General features: G+C 34.0%; 1 protein-coding gene and 2 long non-coding RNA genes across 3 annotated transcripts; 1 reads left to right on the top strand and 2 right to left on the bottom strand.

Moving 5' to 3' along the window:
- Positions 1 to 201: 201 nt before the first annotated feature.
- Positions 202 to 1,435, bottom strand: LOC120090029. The gene is made up of 5 exons (XR_005485372.1): positions 1,325 to 1,435; positions 1,160 to 1,233; positions 1,038 to 1,078; positions 904 to 968; positions 202 to 643 (listed from the first exon to the last, which is right to left on the bottom strand). It is a non-coding gene; the product is annotated as an uncharacterized LOC120090029 (long non-coding RNA).
- Positions 1,436 to 5,462: 4,027 nt separating this feature from the next.
- On the bottom strand, positions 5,463 to 7,447 carry LOC120067247. The gene is made up of 3 exons (XR_005478954.1): positions 6,960 to 7,447; positions 6,809 to 6,882; positions 5,463 to 5,689 (listed from the first exon to the last, which is right to left on the bottom strand). It is a non-coding gene; the product is annotated as an uncharacterized LOC120067247 (long non-coding RNA).
- Positions 7,448 to 9,082: 1,635 nt separating this feature from the next.
- LOC120070201 lies at positions 9,083 to 10,371 on the top strand. The gene has a single exon (XM_039022070.1). It carries the CDS (start codon positions 9,396 to 9,398, stop codon positions 10,227 to 10,229), a length of 834 nt encoding a protein of 277 aa, XP_038877998.1. The 5' UTR covers positions 9,083 to 9,395; the 3' UTR covers positions 10,230 to 10,371.
- Positions 10,372 to 18,850: the final 8,479 nt, after the last annotated feature.

The raw sequence follows: 18,850 nt of genomic DNA, 5'->3' as shown, positions 1-18,850 counted from the left end.
TTTCTTCCCTTCCTTATTCCTCCTCATTTTTTCTTTTTTTTTTTCTTTTTTTCTTTTTTTTCTTTTTTTTTCTTTTTTTCCTTCCTTATTCCTCCTTATTTTTTTCTTTTTTTCTTTTTTTTTTTTCAATTTTCCTTCCTTATTCCTCCTTTTTTTTTTTCTTTTTTTTTCCTTCCTTATTCCTCCTCATTTTTCTTTTTGTTTTTGTTTTTTTTTTTCCTTTTTTTCCTTCCTTATTCTTCCTCATTTTTTTTCTTTTTTCCCTTCCTTATTCCTCCTCCTAATATAAATTTAAAAAACATAAATAGATAACTTGAATCTCACTTGGAGATACTAATATAAATAGGATATTTTTTCTAAATAAATAAATAACTTTTGACTAGCAAAAATAAAAATCTTCCCTAAACCTCAATCTCATTCCCTATTACTGACATAAATATTAAGTCTAATAATAAATCCTTAATAGTTTAAACATTTCATAAGGTTCACGGTAAAAGTAATAATAAATCCTTAATAGTTTAAACATTTCATAAGGTTCACGGTAAAAGTAATAATAAATCATTGGAAGATTGCGTACCGTTCACCGTTGATTCCTCTGTCGTAGTTGTCCGTTCAATTTTTTATTCAAAAACTCGAGAGCATCCTTCATTGTTCGTCATTAATGAAGAAGAAAAAGGATAATAAAATTGTTCGATGAAATTATATTGAAATCGGACTATAAAATTGTTTGCTGAAATTTAATAGTGAATCCATCAGAAGAAAAGAAAGAAAACAGAGATTGCGATCATCGTCAAGAAATCGATCATATCTTATTCGGTGTTAAGATATAAAAAAAAGGAAAGTCAAATTTCTAGTTCTATCGGATCTATCAGATTATGAAACTATTGCAAAGAATAAAGGTACCTTGAAATTTTAATACACGGCCGGCCAAGAATCATCGTTCAAGAAGCGCTCAACGAATCGATTATCTGCTGTTCGGTATTTAAAGTAAAAGACTGTAAGTTTTTGAAAATTAATCATCAAAGAATAAAACGTACCTTCCTTGAAGCTGCTGCCGAAGAATCGATGATCTGCAATTCTGTATTTAGAGAGAAAAAGAAATTCGGTTATCTTGTTCCATCAGATTTTGAAAACTAATGAGAGAACAAAACGAAGTCACCTTGAAATTTCAATCGACGGTCGCCGGAGAAACGTTATTCAAGAAGCTAGTTGTGAATCGATAATCCGCTTCCACTGGCCATAAAAAAAAAAAGAAGGGTAAAGAAATGGAAATGGAAATGGAGATTACGAACTCACAGAGAGAAATGGAAAGGAAATACTCAACGGAGGGAGAAAAGAAGAATCAAAGAAATCTGCCATTAGTGGTTTCTTGAGGGTTTAGGGAAAAAAGGAGGGAAATACTCTCAAGTCTTTAGAGGGAAAACTGAAAATTCTGAACTTACCTCATTACCAATTCCTTGTATTTATAGACAAAAAAGCTTACCTGCTGGTGGGCCTCCTCGGCCCAATTTGTTGTATTTATTATATAAAAGAAAACTTGCCACGTGCCGTGATTCACCGGAACACGTGTTTTACTTTTTTTTGTTTAAAAAAAAAATGGTAAATGCGTCTGTTTTGAGAGCTTTTAATTGGTAAAGGGAAATACAAGGGAAAAATAAAACACCTTTTAAGCTCGGTAAAAAATTGGTAACCGAGTCTGTTTTCATCTTAAAGCAACGAAATAATATGAATTGACATGACAGTCTAAAAGTTGGCTATGAAGTTGGCTATGTAAATTAAATCATATATTGTACACGAACTAATTTTACTAATTACTTGTCACGCCAAATTCGTGGTTTATTCTAGTGTGAGATTTTCTTAAAACCAATTTCACCCTTCAAGATTTTTTTTTTTCTTTTAACAAACTTCAACGCTTATAATAAATATATAATTTTTCTAAGTTGAGCGACAAACTTAAAACCTACGTTGAATTCCTAGTCATTCCCTATAATCAAATGTTCCTTGTCATTCAAAATAAGTACAAGAAGCAAAAATTATCTCTTTTAAACTAACTAGTTGTTAAACACAAACATATTATAATATAATAATATATATCTCTTTTTAAAATCATCTCTTTTAAAACCGAACAAGAAGCAAAAATCCATCATGTGTCCAGAACTGGTGGTTAGACACAAACATAAAATAATATTAAATTCATTTTCTTTTTAAAATCAATCCAAAAATCAAAAATTCACCATGTGTTATTTCTCTTTATATGTCAAGTGGCACCTTTCAATTGGTCCATGACAAAGATCTGGCACCACATCAACCCGGGATTTTCCGTCAAGCTTGTTTTGGCGATATCTTTTTCGTTTGAGCTCTAATTTAAGTGATTCAAATTGCGTTGGAATTGTTGTTTCATGCTCTATGCAATAGGCACTTCAAAAAACTCAAATCATTAATAAATTAATTCAATTTTGTTATCATCAAAATATTAATTAATTAATTAATGAATTATTTTGAGATTAATGGCTAAAAAACCAACAATCTCCCCCTTTTTATGATGACAAACAACTTAAGAAAAATGAATTTCCAAGTGGTGTGTGATATGAAATATGTTGTTGATGCATAATCAGCACACATATAATTTCAAGTAACTTGAACACAAATTATATGCTTTCATTTTTCTTGCGTTTTAGAATCAATTGAGCACCCTCCCTTTCATTTTCAGAATTGGAGTGAGTGAAACGTCATTCTAGGCCGTCACGTGAGAAAGCGGAGCGACATTGCGAGGAGTGCAATATCAGACTACAAGTGCTAGAAGCTTAGTTCTCAGTCTAAGGATTAGGATACTACGGGATAATCATGGCACATTAGACTCCACCAGCTAGGCCCCGATGGGAAGAGTATGCTAGGGTTATGGGTGTTATAGGGACAAAAGGACATTTAGTACATAATCAACTTAAAGCTATAAATATATATATATATAAAAAATCAAAACATATTTTATCAAAGATAGTTACTCCCCGTAAAAGATTAAATGATAATATGCATAAGAGGGGTATAAAACAATATAGCAATATGGGCATGAATTTCATTCAAACATGAATTCATATGTAAAAGTACCTAGCTCCCCCTAAAATCTTCTTCGGATAAGAAAAAAAAAACGATAGATACCAAGGAGATAAAATTATTCAAGAAAAAAAATTCAAACAACTGAACCCACGAATACCCCTACCCTAGCTTGCTGATCGTTTGGATCACCCTTTGGAGCTTCCATCTTCTAGTCTTTAAGCTTGAGAGCTTGAGTGCTTTAGTATTCGAGATTGAAGAGCCTTTAGAACTTGAGGGCTTCAAGGCTTCAATCTTCAAAACTTGAGAAGAGTTATATTCTTTAGCTTCATTCTTTGGAACTTGGAAGCTTCGATCTTCAATTCTTCAAAACTTCAATCCTCAGAGCTTCTAATCTTCAGAGCCTCGTGTCTCTAAAGCTTTCAATCTCCCCAAATGAAAAGGTAAAACTTCTATATATATATATATATAGAATTTATATGGAAATTATATTAAAAGATATTATTGTTTAAAGTAAAAAATGAGAATTTATATGAAAATGAAGTGTGAAAATATCTTTTACATTATTTGTCGTTTAATTTCATATATAAATAAGTGATAAAATGAAAAATAACTGAAATAAAAAAAAGATACTACATGAAAAAGAAAAAATATATATATATATATTCCAAGGATTAAACCAGACCTCACAAGGATGCCAAATAGCAACCACGACCCAATGGAGAAGAAATGCACTAGAAGTGTCCAAATTCCCACAAATTTCAAAAGCGTTTTTAGAGTTGAGAAAACAAAAAACTCAATTGCAAACAAATCCATTATTCAAAAATTAAAAACGAACACCATGTTTGGTAATCATTTCGAATTTTATTTATTTTTATTTTTTAAAAGAAAACTTGCACAGCTTTATAGCCTTTTTCAAATAAAACATTGGAGCTATTTGGTTGAAAATACAATAGCAAACACTTTAATGTTAATGACTTACAATTGTTTAAGCCATTAGACAAACTATTCCCAAACAATATAATAAAATATTTCTATTTACTGCATTCAAAATTGCAATTGCAACACAATAAAAACACTCCTTAGAAATTTTAGATCAAACCTCAAATACTTCCGATGATTAGATCTCCTTACCATACAGTTCTAGAAAACAGGACTCCCTAACAGATCACCTTGAAGAAAAAAAACAAAAAGATAAATTAACAAGTAAATTGAATTGATTGTAGAAATTCCAACAAGAAAATACACTTGAATATCCCGTGACACTAATGGTACATTTGTAATTTGAAGAAGAAACGACCTGCAAATAAAAAAAGGACTTCGATGACAAAGTCAATATGAAAATTAAGTAATAAAGAAAAAGTCAACATTCTAAAGACATTAAATACAACGTTTTCTTTTTAAAATAAAATAAATAATATGAGATGAAATTATGGAATGAGATGCGGTGATGGAAATGAGTTGAGCAATAAGTTTTCTCAGTGGAATCCAAGTATAAACCCCACGGAGTTTCCTGGTAAGTCCAGGGTCGAACTCAGGGATTAAGAAAAACGATATGTGGTGATAATTTTTCCAAAAGACTTTGCGGTAACCGATAAATCAAATAGTTGTTTGGTATTGTTGTTTGAGGTAATAAAATAAACGAATGCGGAAGAGTTTCGAAAAGAGTTGATAATACGGAGGATGCGATGAGTAGGCAGTGAACGGGTTGAGAAGGGGTTCAGCTAACACTTCCTAGGATGCGTTCATGTTATGCAACCATGCAACACACATACAATGGCAAACTATCTCTCGATGCAAATGCTACGGCTTCTAATACTAGAACGCATACAATATATGCGATGAGTCTATAGGACCTACACATATGCCTCTATTCTTATTTATGCGATGACAAAATGACACACACACAAATAAGACGACCACATAATATCACAACCTATCTCTAGCGTGCATGCGATGCAGGTTAACAAACAGAGCTTATCTCTAAGTCCTTATCTCTTGCTTATGCAGATCTAATCTTGCTCTCTCGAGTCTAGATTCTAACCTAGCTCTCTCAAGTCCTCGACTCTTTCTTTAGACTCTCTCGAGTAACTCTAAAGGGGTGTTAGGCACAACATAAAACAAGATAATCGCATGCGATGAAGATCCTAGGTCATGTTAACTCAGTTCTTCTCAACCCATTCGATAAATTTAGCTACTCGTGCGTGCTTTCAAGAGAGTGAACAGATGTAGATAAAGAAATTCCATTATATAGATATAGAGTTGAAATACAAAATAACAATGCAAGATGATAATAAAGAGCCTAGTAGCAATCTCTTGCTTTCCAAAGCTTTTACACTGTTTTTCCTACTCTATTCAAAAGATAGTCTCTTCTCGCGAGAGTCTGCCCGCTCTCTGCTTTTCCACGCCTCTGGATTCTCTCTCGAGTTGCCCTGAGCGATCGTCCGACGTCTCTTCCCTTCTCTCGCTCCGACTTCTAAATAAAAAGGAAAACTATGAACAAGGTTATTCTATCTAAGGAAAATTCTCTAACTGTCCAAAGAACTCCTTTGCTGAAGGTTTCCTTCGGTATTTATAGAGCTCTAGGTGAAAGGCGACTTCTTTCTTATGATTGCACGGATGAGAAGGCTTTAATTCTCTGTAAAGTTAGATATCCACATATCATTTCATGTAAAGGGCTTACAAGCTAGAACTTCATGTGAATAATATTACATATGTCGCAATGTGATTGTGATGTAGAGAGATCGACATCTTCTTTTATAGGTTTCTTAAAATAAAGAGTTTTGGAGTCATTACCAACTACAATAAAGGCTTGATTAGTCACCTAATTAAAGAAATATTGGTCTACGAAAAAATTTAGATTTGAGTTCGGGAGTCATTTGTGTGTAGGGAAGGTGTTAGTACCCTACAACACTCATAAAAAAATAGTTACCAAATTTCATCTTTTATTATTCAAATTAAAAAAACAATGAAGTTCACGAAATGTTATATTGCTTTTTAAATATCCATGCTTACTAACTCACATTATGGAACAAGACATGATTAATAATTATCAGTGACATCAAAGCCATTAAGAAAAATTGAAATTTTATTTTGGATTCCCAAAATAACTTCCTACACCTCAAGAATGTTATTACATTGGACTTTGATCGTTCTAATCTCCATTGTTTGAGAAATTTCATTCTACCATAACAAAGATGTGAGATCCAAGTCCTATGCCTCTAAACTTAATTTAATATAATATTTTCTTTATAAAATAAATAATTTAAAAGATAATCTTTTGACCGTTAGCTAAAAAACAAATTACTAAACCTACATCCTACTTCCTAATACTGAAATAAATATTATCTTTTTATCTTAAACTTCTACTAATACTAACATAAATACAATTTTCATATCTCAAACTCTAGCCTCCACACCCCATATCTTACTCTTTTTTCCTCATTTTTTCCTTTTTTTTTTTCTCTCTTTCTTTTTTTCTTTTTTTCCTTCCTTATTCCTCCTCTTTTTTTTTTCCTTCATTATTCCTCCACCTTTTTTTTTTCTTTTCTTTTTCCTTCCTTATTCTTCCTCTCTTTTTTTTTCCTTTTTTTCCCTTCCTTATTCCTCCTCCTAATATAAATTTAAAAGACATAAATAAAAAACTTGAATCTCACTTAGAGATTCTAATAAAAATCATCATCAAGAAATCGATCATTTGCTATTAGGTGCTATCATATCTATGAGAATATGAAACTATTTCAAAGAATAAAGGTACCTTGAAATTTCAATATAACGACCGACCAAAAATGATCGTTCAAGAAGCGCTCGACAAATGAATTATCTGCTGTTCTGTATTTAGAGTGAAAGATAGTACTCAGTTATTTTGTTGTATCAGATTACGAAACTAATGAAAGAATAAAACGTACCTGTATTGAAACATCAATCGCCGCTTGATAAACGTCGTCCAAGAAGCCGCGAAGAATCGATCATCTGCTATTCTGTAATCACCTTGAAATTTCAATCGACAGCCACCGGAGAAAGTAGTCGTAAATCGATAATCCGCTTCTACTGGCCATCAAAGAAAAGAAGGTAGAAAGAGCGAATAAAAGAAAATGGAAAGGAAATACTAAACGGAGGGAGAAATCTGGCCGATCAAAGAAATCCGGCATTTGTGGTTTCTTGAAGGTTTAGGGAAAAAAGGAGGGAAATAGTCTCAAGTCTGAGAAGGAAAACTGAAAATTCTGAACTCTCTCACTACGAATTTGTTGTATTTATAGACAAGGCCCACCACGTGGCATGATTTCAATTTCATTGGTAACTGGCAATTGCGTCTGTTTTCAAAATTATGCTACCTTTTCAATTCTTTTAATTTTACCCTTTACTTTTTAATTTTATTCCAAAAATACTTTTTTAAATATAATATTGTGCATTAAAATAAAATATTAAAATTTATGCAACTTATGTGTGAAAATTTAAAGTTTGTCATAACTTACAATACTTTACACGACAACATAAACATTTTATGTAGATTTTTATAATGATTGTAAATTTTTATAATGATGTCTTATAATTAAATACATTTTTAAGTTCTTCTATTGTCATCAAATTATCTATTATATACATACTAATTTTATGAATTACTTGTCACGCCAACTTCATTGTTTATTTTTATGCAAGTTTTTTTTTTTTTTTTTTTTTTAATAAACTTCGATGTCTTATAATAAAAATATAATTTTTCATAGAACGGCGTGTTTTAAAACTAGCTATATTCTAAGTCATTGTGTATAATCAAATGTTCCTCTTTAGAAGTAAAATAATTGTATTGCAAAGTATATTATAAGTAATTTAAAATTATTACTTTATAATTACAATACATTTACAATACTTCCTTTTATATTGTGATTAGTTTAATAATAAAATGAAAGAGCGATGATTAGATACAGATTTGTATTCTCCAGTTTTTTATCACATAAAAAAGTTAGAAAAATAATTATTTTTAAAAACAAATTTATCACTTTACAATTTTATATTAGGTGCAGTTCGAACACGAGATAGATACAACTCGATTACATCTAAATATTTTTCAAACTCAAATGTTGGAAATAAGTGAATGTTGAGTACTTCAATAGTATTGATTGATATACATATATTTTGTCCCCTTCAATTATCAATCCATCCTTCTTAACTTATGAATAATTATTATTTGATAAATGTCTATCAACCTTGTGGTTGGAAATTCGATTCCCTCACCCCACATTTTAATTACAATACCTTTTAAAAAAAATGTCTACTACATTTTTACGATTTTCAGAAATACTAACTTAAAAAAAAAAAAAAAAAAAAGTAGCTAATATTAAATTAAATAAAGAATTGCTAAAAGTATGTTTGAGAGTACTTTTGAAGCCATTTTTTATATTCTCAAAATCCATTTCAAGCTCACTCCAAAAGCATATTTTAATCTTTCACAAACTATTTTGGTTATGGACAATAGTTAGTTCGATTTTGTTAGTGTTGGGTCAACCAATAATCAAACCAAAACCAATAGATTTTATAAAGAATAGATCCAAATCGAGGTCCAATAAAGAACAAGATCAATAGGTTGATTTTATTTGGTTCAGATTATTATTGGTTTGGTTATCCATTTTTTTTCTATTTTTTCATTTTTCTTTCCATTATTGTATTTGAAACGGGTCATTTTTATTATTTTTCAAGTTAAAATTGAGTCTATTAATTTGCACATTCATTCAAATTTAATTTGAAAAATATCATACAAGACATTATTTTTTCAATTAAATTTATAAATTGTTATGTGTGAATCAATTTATGAGATTATATTTGAAAATAGCCGATGCATAAGTTCTTGTACGTGTATAACGTTTTACAAATATCGATTTAACATAATCGTAAATTATAATTGAAATGAATAATTTTGAAATAAATCTTAATTAAAGATCTAAATTGATTAAATAAATATTAATTAAAGGTTTAAATTGATATAAAATTTAGGATTTAAATTAAAACGTAACTATAAATACGCGTATGTATGTATGAAAACTGCATCACATAAAGCTGAAGCGAAAGAAAAATAAAAAATGGAAAAGGAAGTTACGGTTTAAAATTCGTCGGAGGGAGAGAAGATACGGCGAGAGCTTCCAATTCCAGCCGCTTAGTTTCAACTTCTCTCTCGAATTCCATTATTTTTCTTTTTCCTTTTTTTAACCCTAAAAAATTTCTCCCGTCTTTCTCCACCGCTCGCTATTGCAAGGCAATGCCAATGCCAACGCCCTCCATTCTTGAACCCCACCATTAATACTCCCCTTTCCCTTCCCTTTCTCTCTGCTCCACATTCTTATTCTTGATCCATGGAGGTCGCCGGAGACTGGGTTCCCAAGAACCCACCGGCTACCCCCATGCCTGTCTTGGAGATCAACCTCATCTCTGCCCAAGGCCTCAAGGTCCCTTCCAACCGTTCCCGTCCCAGACATACCTACGCCGTCGCCTGGGTCGATCCTGCCAACCGCCTTCGTACCCGTCTCGACACCATCGGCGGCGAAAACCCCACCTGGAACGACAAATTCCTCTTCCGTGTCTCACCTGAGTTTCTTGCCCGCGAAACCTCCGCCGTCTCCATCGAGATCTATGCCCTTGGCCGTTTCTCCGATTCTCTTGTCGGTACAGTCCGTTTCCTAATCGGTAATGTCATTGCCTCTAATGACTGTTCCACCACCCCTGCTTTCACCGCCGTACAGGTCCGTCGCCCTTCTGGAAGGTTCCAGGGTGTTCTGAATATTGGCGTTATGGTTACTGAGAACTCTGATCTCGCTTCTTTGAATGGGGTTTCTGCGATTGGTTATCGCGATTTGATGGGGGAAAGCTTCAATCGGAGACGGAGGACGAAATCGAAAGTTTGGGGTTCTGAAATTTCTCTTGAATCTCATGATGCAGAGTCGCCAGAAATGTCGGATGGTAGTGAATCGTCGAGTTCCTCTGCTTGTTCTCCGTCGGAGAAATCGAATGTGCTTAGGGATTTGAACGGAATTAGGAATTTGGGGGGAACGAAAACCCTAAAGCCTTCGAAGAGTACAGGATTCTTGTGTGGTCTGGTGATGCAGAAGAAGACAACGGCGGCGGACGATCTCCCTCGATCGGGAAAGAGCTTCAAGGTTTCTAGGGGATCTGCAGACATGGAAAGGTAAAATCCACAACCCTTTGCGATGGAGGCGATTTCTCTGAAATTCAATCTCGATAGTGATCTGTAATGAATCGTTATCATCATCCACATTCGTCAATTCTACAGATTCAAAAGAAATTAAAGAATGGGAGAGATTTTCGAAATTCGTTCGATGGATTTTTTTTTCTTTCCCTTCGTGCCACTGAAAGGGTTTCATGAACAGCAGTAATTCGTTTCATTCGTATCTGACATTTTCATCCTAAAAAATTAATGAAACGCAAAATTTAAAAAAGGAAAAAAGGAAAAAAATAAAAATAAAAACTTTAAATAATAGACAATTAAACTAATTAAAAAAATATAAAACATGATTAGTTGTTAATATAGTAATAAGATTTAAAATATTTGCAGAAAATAATTTGCAGATATAATAAAAATTAGATTTTTGTTTTTTAAGTCCATCCGTCGTATACCATATTGCTTGAAAGAGTTAATTAGTGATGATAGATAATATCTATTATAGATTTTGTTATATTTATAAGTTTTTTAAAAATGTTACTGTACACCATTATTATTTTTTTCATTAACTATACACAATTATTATCTATATCTATACTAGTTATTAAAAAGGGTGATAAGAGGAGAATTTTCTTCTTCCTCTTTTGTCCTTGCATGTCTTATTGAGACACAACTCTTCCATTGTAAGTATATGGATATGTCATGTACCTATACATTCATTATCGTAGTAAAATTTTAAATTCCACAAAATATTGAAATCTTTCCAAAAATAATGACCGACTATTTTTTTTTTTCTTTAAAGGAAAACATTTTACCAAGTTAATGAAGAGGTACTATAATACATCTTTTTTTTTTCTCCTTCCTTTCTTTATTTTAAAAATTTTATTTCCATCGCAAAATTGTGTTTTGAAAAAGTTTTTTAAGTGAAAGGTTTGCCTTCAAAATGTTATTTCATTAGGAAAAAAAAACAAATTGAATATTTGATATGAGATCTAAATTTGAAAGAAAAGTAATTGCTTAATAAATTGAACAAAGAGTTTCACAACCTAATTAGTTGTTTGTTCATTCCAAAGTAAGAACACAAGTAAAATTAAAGCAGAATGAATCTTGATCGATTGATGATGATGATTTATCATTACATATTTGTTTTTTATATAAAGTAATTTTTAGACAATAAAGAGATATGGTGAGAGAGATTAAAAATTGAAGGGAATATCATATACGCATTGATTTAATATAAATTTTAACTTCGTAATTCATAATTTTAAATTGAACCTATTTTCTTTTTTAATAATGTGCATTTCATTTCTTAGATGATATGATTTGTTTTACTAAATTTTTGTTCTTTAAATTTATTTGTATCTAATTGATGTGGACATACATTCTCTTAATTGGTTTTTTTTTTTTTTTTTATCTAATTGCAATCCATTTAATTACGATGGCCACCTTAATAAAGTTCATTTAAATCATAGATATATCTTCAACCAGATTTATTTTACCTGATTTTATAGATACATTCACACCTCTTTATAACTAAAAGGGGTTTTATTTGTGGCATTTGGAGTTTTTGTTGCTATTTTTAATTTTTCTTTTTCAATGATATATTTTTCCACAAATACAATGACAAAAACAAAATTTTGTATTACGTTGTTTTAAGTAATTTAATTTTAACTTCACATAATAATAAATTTTTTAAAATAGATAATAATCACTCATTTTTGACTTCCATGGAATTCTCTTGATGAATCCTTTCACGTAATAATTAAAACTCATATAGACACATCCCTTACTAATAGTACACAACCCTTCATATAATAACTAAATATTTTTCAAAGATAAATGCAAACTTTCCTCCAAACATTCGTGTTTTTTTTAACCCTATCTCCATTTTTTAGAATGTCATGATAGAAAGAATCGTAAAATGATAATTAAGGTTTTTGTTTATTCGTAAAGAAAATACTGGATCGTGTCAAAATGAAGCCCTGATATCCCTAGACTTATTTTCTCCGACAAAAAGGTAAAGTGATAATTGAAGTTTTTATTATTTGTAAAGAAAATATTGGATTATGCCAAAATGAAGCCTTGATATCCTTAAACTTATTTTCTCCAACGAAAAGATATGGTTGTTATCTTCATATTTAAATTTTAATTTATTATTCTTCATTAACATATACATTTGAGAACAAAATCGAACATTCATAGTATCTTAAAGTTTAAATTTTGATACAATATTGATTAGTATATTTGTTTGACACTAACAAATATTTTGGTTATTCTCAAATTTAAAATTTGACTATGTAGGAAATTCATATTCATTTTCTTTATTTTCTAAAATTCATTTTTTAGGAGACGAGTTGGAAAATTTTCAAGAAGCAAAAATAAACAAGAATTGGGTCAATAGATATGAAATGGAATTATGTTTGAATGGGGGAAAGGGAAGGAGAACATATGTGAAAATAACATCAGGAGGGAGTGTTAACAATGGTAATTATTTTAGATTGAGAAATGTAGTAGTTGCAAATTGACTTCAAACTTCAAAGAGCAAGACTTGGAACGTAAAGGGCACCACAATTTCATTATTTTTTGTAAGTTTCAAATCTTTGTAGGAAATTAAGAAGTTTTTTAATTTTCAATTTGTCAAATGGATCATCTCCCAATTTACAAATTATTTAATATATTTAAAATTTTGTTCCTTTTGGTAGCGAAACAATTACATAAAGTGTAATCCTTTTCAACCATAACAAATATTTATACATTTGTGTTATTTTAAAATTTAAATATTAAGCATGTATTTTTTGTTAGTTCGTGAAATTTATATCATTTTTATATTTTCAGTTAGATTTTTTATTAGTTTTCTATAATTTCGACCTTATCAGAATCTTGGATATCTTATTTATTTGTTTGAACCAAAAATTTTATCTATATGTTTTTATTCATTGTGTTGAGAGAAACTATCCATGAAAATTATAGCAATGAGCAATAAAATCAAATTTGATACATTCAAAGATCTACAACAAAGATATTAGTATTAGATATATCTCTAATTTTTTATTTGGATTGTTTTCTTAATCACACGAGCTTGCCAGCAAAATTAGGAATTGTTTATGAGTTAGTTGATGATTTATATTACCATTTAATTACTTTTTGATTTCAAGTAAAAAATCTACATCTTATAATCTCATAAAAAGTATATTGATTCAAAATATGTATCTCACCATCAAAATTTATGTTCACGTGTTTCAAAGATCTTCAAACACGTGCAACTTATTTTATATTTGTCGTGAACTAACATAAAATAAGATATATATATATATATATATATAATACAGTATTGACTATTAATTATTTTATTATTTTTAATTCTTATGTCAGATATTTATTATTTAAACTTAATAAAATTTATGTTAATTTGTTACTGAAACTTTATCAACAGAATTTATGTTACTACGTGCGTCAGATGTGTTTTATAGCTAGTAAATGCACGTGTTTCATATCTAGTATTTATCAAGTGTAGTTATTTCCTCCCCACATAATTAATTTAGGCTAAAAACCAAAAAGAAAACGAATAGGTACAACATAAACCTATTGAAGGAAATAGGTCACAACATGTTAGTATGAATGGACAGGGAAATTATATTGAAAGGCACTAAGACCAATGTCCTATGAAATAAGTAACAGCAAAATAAAAATGCAAGAGGCAACCATAAAGATTAAGGTGGAGTATAGGCCTTAAAATAGCCTACAAAAGGGGAGACTTAGACTCGGATTTTATATATCATTGATATAAATTATTTGATGTACCATTGATACATTTTTAAGTTTAAAAACATAAAATCCAAATAATTAAGGATGGTTTGATAATCCATTTTATTTTTTTGTTTTTTATTTGTTTTCGTTTTTTTTTTTAATTTCTCATCCATGGGTTTCATCATTATACTCCTAACTAAATATCTGAATTTTTAGCCGAATGTTAAAGGCCAAAAACCCTAAAAACTATTTTTGTTTTATTCATTTTTCACACTTGACTTGGTTTTTAAAATTAAACATTCCTAAAGAGTTGATAGCAAACTAAAGTAAGGAAATCAACAAGTGGAAGTAGTTTGTTTTATGAGTTTAATTTTCAAATACTAAAAACTAAAAATTAAATAGTTACCAAACGGTAACTTAATTCTCCCGTGTTGATAATATTCATTTAGTTTTTGAAAATTATATTTGTTTTTCTATAATTTATCTTCACAACAATTTTCATCACACATGAATTTATAGCCAGATTTTAAAAACAAAAACTACAATCCCATTTGGTGATTATTTCATTTTCTCTCTTTTGTTATCACCTTTAGGTGCTTGGTGTCACAATCGCTCTTTCGGAAGCTTCTCTTAGCGATCGTGCGACACATGTTCTTGCTCACAAACAAGTCAGCCAACTCGAATACGGACTGCCAGTGGCACACCGAGTGCCTCTCGCAACCTCCACCCTCGTTTTAGGGAAAACTATTTTAGAAAACGGGTTTGGAGAAAAGGTTTTCGTAAGAAGTTTTTGTGAGTATGAATAAAGAAAGAAAGATTGTAGTAGGCTAGAAAGCAATAAGCAATAACAACAGCTTTATAGATTACTACTCCGGGTATGGGAAAATGATGATTAGTCTTATCCCCATATAGTGCATTCTGAACAAAAAGCCAACTGGCACCCTTGCATATGCAAAAGGGCGAGTGGTCACTTACAATGAAAATGTAAAGAAAGCAAGCTAACTAAGCTAATACAACCCATGATATGAAAGTATGCTAGAAGGGGGTTGGATCAGGCATGCGGCCATGGGCAACAGGCCCTGGACAAGCATGACCGTGACATTCTCCCCCACTTAATTGGTTGACGTCCTCGTCAACCGACCTTGTTCAAAATCTGCGATGGCTGAAGCTGCATTCTTCCAATCTTCGGCTTGCTCCCAACTGATCTCTTCGTCAGGGAGATCTTTCCATTTCACTAAGAACTCTGTCAGTTCTCGTCTGGGTCTTCCAATACGGCGCGTATGTTTATTCAGGATTTGTGCAACTTCTTTCTCAGCGGAATTTTTCATTGTGACCGGTGGGCGCCTTAGCATGTTTCGTTGTTCATCCTCGGGATCGGGATGATAGGGCTTCAGAATACTCACATGGATGACAGGATGACTTCATCCATGAGGGTAACTGAACCTTATACGAGGTTCTCCTGACCTTCTCAATTACCTCCATTGGACCTTCATATTTCCTTACTAGCCTTTGATCTCTCTGGCCTCGGAAACGAAACTGTTCCGGTCGTAGCTTGATTAGGACCTTGTCCCCAGCTTGAAACTCGAGGGTCCTCCGCTTCTTATCAGCCCACTTCTTCATCCTTCTTGATGCTCTTTCTAGGTAGGCATGAGCTATCTCAGAGGTTTTGCTCCACTCTTTAGTGAAGTTATGTGCCTGAGGACTTTTGCCTGCATAAGGGTGGTCCACCAAGTGTGGCATGAGTGGCTGTCTACCGCACACCACTTCGAAGGGCGTTTTTCTGGTCGCGGAATTCTGGTGGCTATTGAAGCTGAACTGAGCCACATCTAACAACTGGACCCAGTTCTTCTGCCTAGCGTCGATAAAGTGACGTAGATATTCCTCGAGCATACTGTTGAAGCATTCCGTCTAGCCGTCAGTTTGGGGATGATAGCTAGAGGAGATGTTCAGTGTTGACCCCAATATTTTGAACAATTCTGTCCAAAATGTCCCATTGAATCTTTCGTTCCGATCGCTAACAATGCTCGCAGAGACGCCCCATAATTTCATGATGTGTTTGAAGAACAGCTGGGCAGTCATCACGGCTGTGCACATTTTCGGCGTTGGGATGAAAGTGGCATATTTTGAGAACCTGTCGATGATAACAAGGATCGATTCGAACTCTCCCACCTTGGGCAAATGGGTGATGAAGTCAAGAGATACGCTATCCCATGGTCTAGAGGGCACAGGTAGGGGTTCCAGCAGACCCGCTAATTTCGCCCTTTCAACCTGTTTTGTTGGCAGACAAGGCAAGTCTTGGTAAATTGCATGACATCGTCTCGAAGGCTTGGCCAGTAGTAGCCTTGTTTTAGGAGGGCATAAGTCCTCTGCCAACCATTATGTCCTGCCCACGGTGTGTCGTGACACTCCTTCATCAGCGACCTTCGACGAAAACTTCGGTTGGTTGAAGAAGTGGCAAATGAAGTTGTTATCGGTCTTGACCACAAACTTGGCCCCCAAAAGATACTGTCTCTAGGCCCTCAAGAAGTGAACTACTGCTAACATCTCTTTCTCAGAGGCGACATACCTCCGTTCGGCATCATTTAGTTTCCTACTCTCATACGCGATGGGGTGTCCGTCTTGAAGGAGGACACGGCCCAACGTGAAGTCAGAAGCATCAGTCTCTACTTCAAATGGCTTGGTCACGTCGGCAATTTCGAGGACCGGCCCCTCCATCATCACTTTCTTCAAGCCCTCAAAGGCGACTTGACATTTAGGAGTCCAGCTTCATTGGCTATCTTTCTTCAGCAATTCGGTTAATGGACCTGTTCTTCTTGAGAATCCTTCTATGAAACGCCTATAGTAGTTGGCTAGTCTGAAGAAGGATCGTAGTTCAATCACAGATGATGGTACCCTCCAGTCTCTGATCGCGGCCACCTTGCCCTCTTCCATACCAATCCGACCACACTCATCATGTGGCCGAGGAAATTTTATGCGCTCTTTGGGCAAAGAAGCACTTCTCTCTCTTTACATACAACTGATTTTTCCTCAGCGTTTTCGAAGACTAGTTGGAGGTGATGTCGATGGTCCTCCAGCGAGGCACTATAGACCACAATGTCATCGAGATACACTATGAAGAATTTGTTGAGGTATTCATGAAAACATTTTGGTTTCATTAAGGTACAGAAGTTGCTGGAGCATTGTGAGGCCAAAGGGCATTCACGAGGAATTCAGAGGCTCCATATCTCGTGACACAGGTCTCTTAGGTTCGTCTCCTTCAGCAACTCGGACCTGATAATATCCGACCGCAGGTCCAGCTTCGAGAAATACTTAGCCATGAAGCCGATCAAAATAAATCAGTAATGATAGGAAGGGGATATCTGTTGCGGACTGTGAGCTTGTTCAAGGCCGATAGTCGATGCACAATCGAGGCTCCCATCCTTCTTCTTCTGAAATAGTACTGGGGCTCCGTAAGGGCCTTTTGCTAGTATGACAAATCCTACATCTAACAATTCGTCTTAACTGTTTTCGGAGTTCGGCCAATTCTGGCGGGGCCATCCGATATGCATTCTTGGCGGGCAGCTTTGCCCCTGGTAACAAACTCAATCTCATGGTCAATCCCACTTCGTGGGGGTAAGGACTTAGGCAAAATTTAGGCATGACATCTCGATACTCTTCCAAGACAAATAGAACGTCTTGGGGGATCTTCTCTTCGGTGGTTTCAACTGATTCTATCGGGATGGCCATGACGTGGGTTCATCGGTGGCCAGGCCTCTCTTCAATTGGAGGGCTGAGATCATTCTCACCCTATTTGGCTGCTTGATACTGGCTTAAACTACGGTGGGTGTAGATCCGGTAATGACTAGACATTTGCGAGGGGCATCGTATACTTTATGTTCAGTAGGAACTCCATCCCCAATACCACGTCGAAATCATCCATATTGACAATCACGAAGTCAATGAGGCCTTTCCAGTCTCCTAACTTCACCGGAGTTCTCTTCACTATCCTCGTAATCGGTAGGGCTACAAAAATTCACAGGTTTCATCTTCCCTGTATCTCTTTCCCAGGTCATGTTTAGGCAGCGGACTTCCGTTTTAGTCATGAAGTTATGGGTGGCCCCAGAGTCGACCATATTGCTCTTGGCCGATCTTTGGTTGACCCAAGCGTCCACATACATGAGTCCCTCTTCTAGTGGTCCGTCGCCTTTCCATTTCTTCTAGAGCGCAGATAAGAAATTTCAATGCCCCTATCCTGGGATTCTCAATTTCTACATTGGCTCGATTACTGTCTCTTCCAGTTCAGCCTTATCTTCGGAGCTAGAGGCTAATGTGGCTTGAAAAGCATTGAACGTGTCCAATTTGGACATTCGCCGCCCTGTGTGGCCTCTTACATATGAAACAAGACAGGGGGGCGATTGTAATTGTTATGCTGTTGTGGCGACCCCGCCAGTTGTTTCCTGATCTCAGTTGGGATGGTTTTATGATCCCCTTTGTGTTCTTGTCTCCTCCCCCAGGTCTGGGAGGACTGGAACGACTGTTTCTGTTTCCCCCATTTGAGAAAGTTGATTGCTTCCTCACATCTTGCGAGTTAGTGCTAAGGTCGTATAGTCGTTCAGCTGCCGCATAGGCAGAGGGGAGATCCTGTACTCTTTGTTCATATAATTTTGATTTCGCCCACGGTTTCAGCCCTTCGACAAAGCAAAAGACCTTGTCTTTCTCGGACATATCTCGTATGTCCAACATGAGTCCTACAAACTGTTTTACGTAGTCCCTGATGCTACCTGTTTGCTTCAGCTCTCGGAGTTTTCGTCGAGCCAAGATCTCGACATTTTCAGGGAAGAACTACGAGGGAAGTTCTTGTTTTAATCTATCCCAAGTATCAATAGTGCATCGTCCATAGTTTTG

The sequence above is a fragment of the Benincasa hispida genome, chromosome 1 (genome assembly GCF_009727055.1).
Source record: "Benincasa hispida cultivar B227 chromosome 1, ASM972705v1, whole genome shotgun sequence".
NCBI lineage: Eukaryota > Viridiplantae > Streptophyta > Magnoliopsida > Cucurbitales > Cucurbitaceae > Benincasa > Benincasa hispida.
This window is presented reverse-complemented; position numbering and strand designations above follow the sequence as displayed.

What these genes read in the sequence shown, in the direction of transcription:
- LOC120070201 (XM_039022070.1), top strand. Translation starts at nt 9,396, where the DNA reads ATGGAGGTCGCCGGAGACTGGGTTCCCAAGAACCCACCGGCTACCCCC.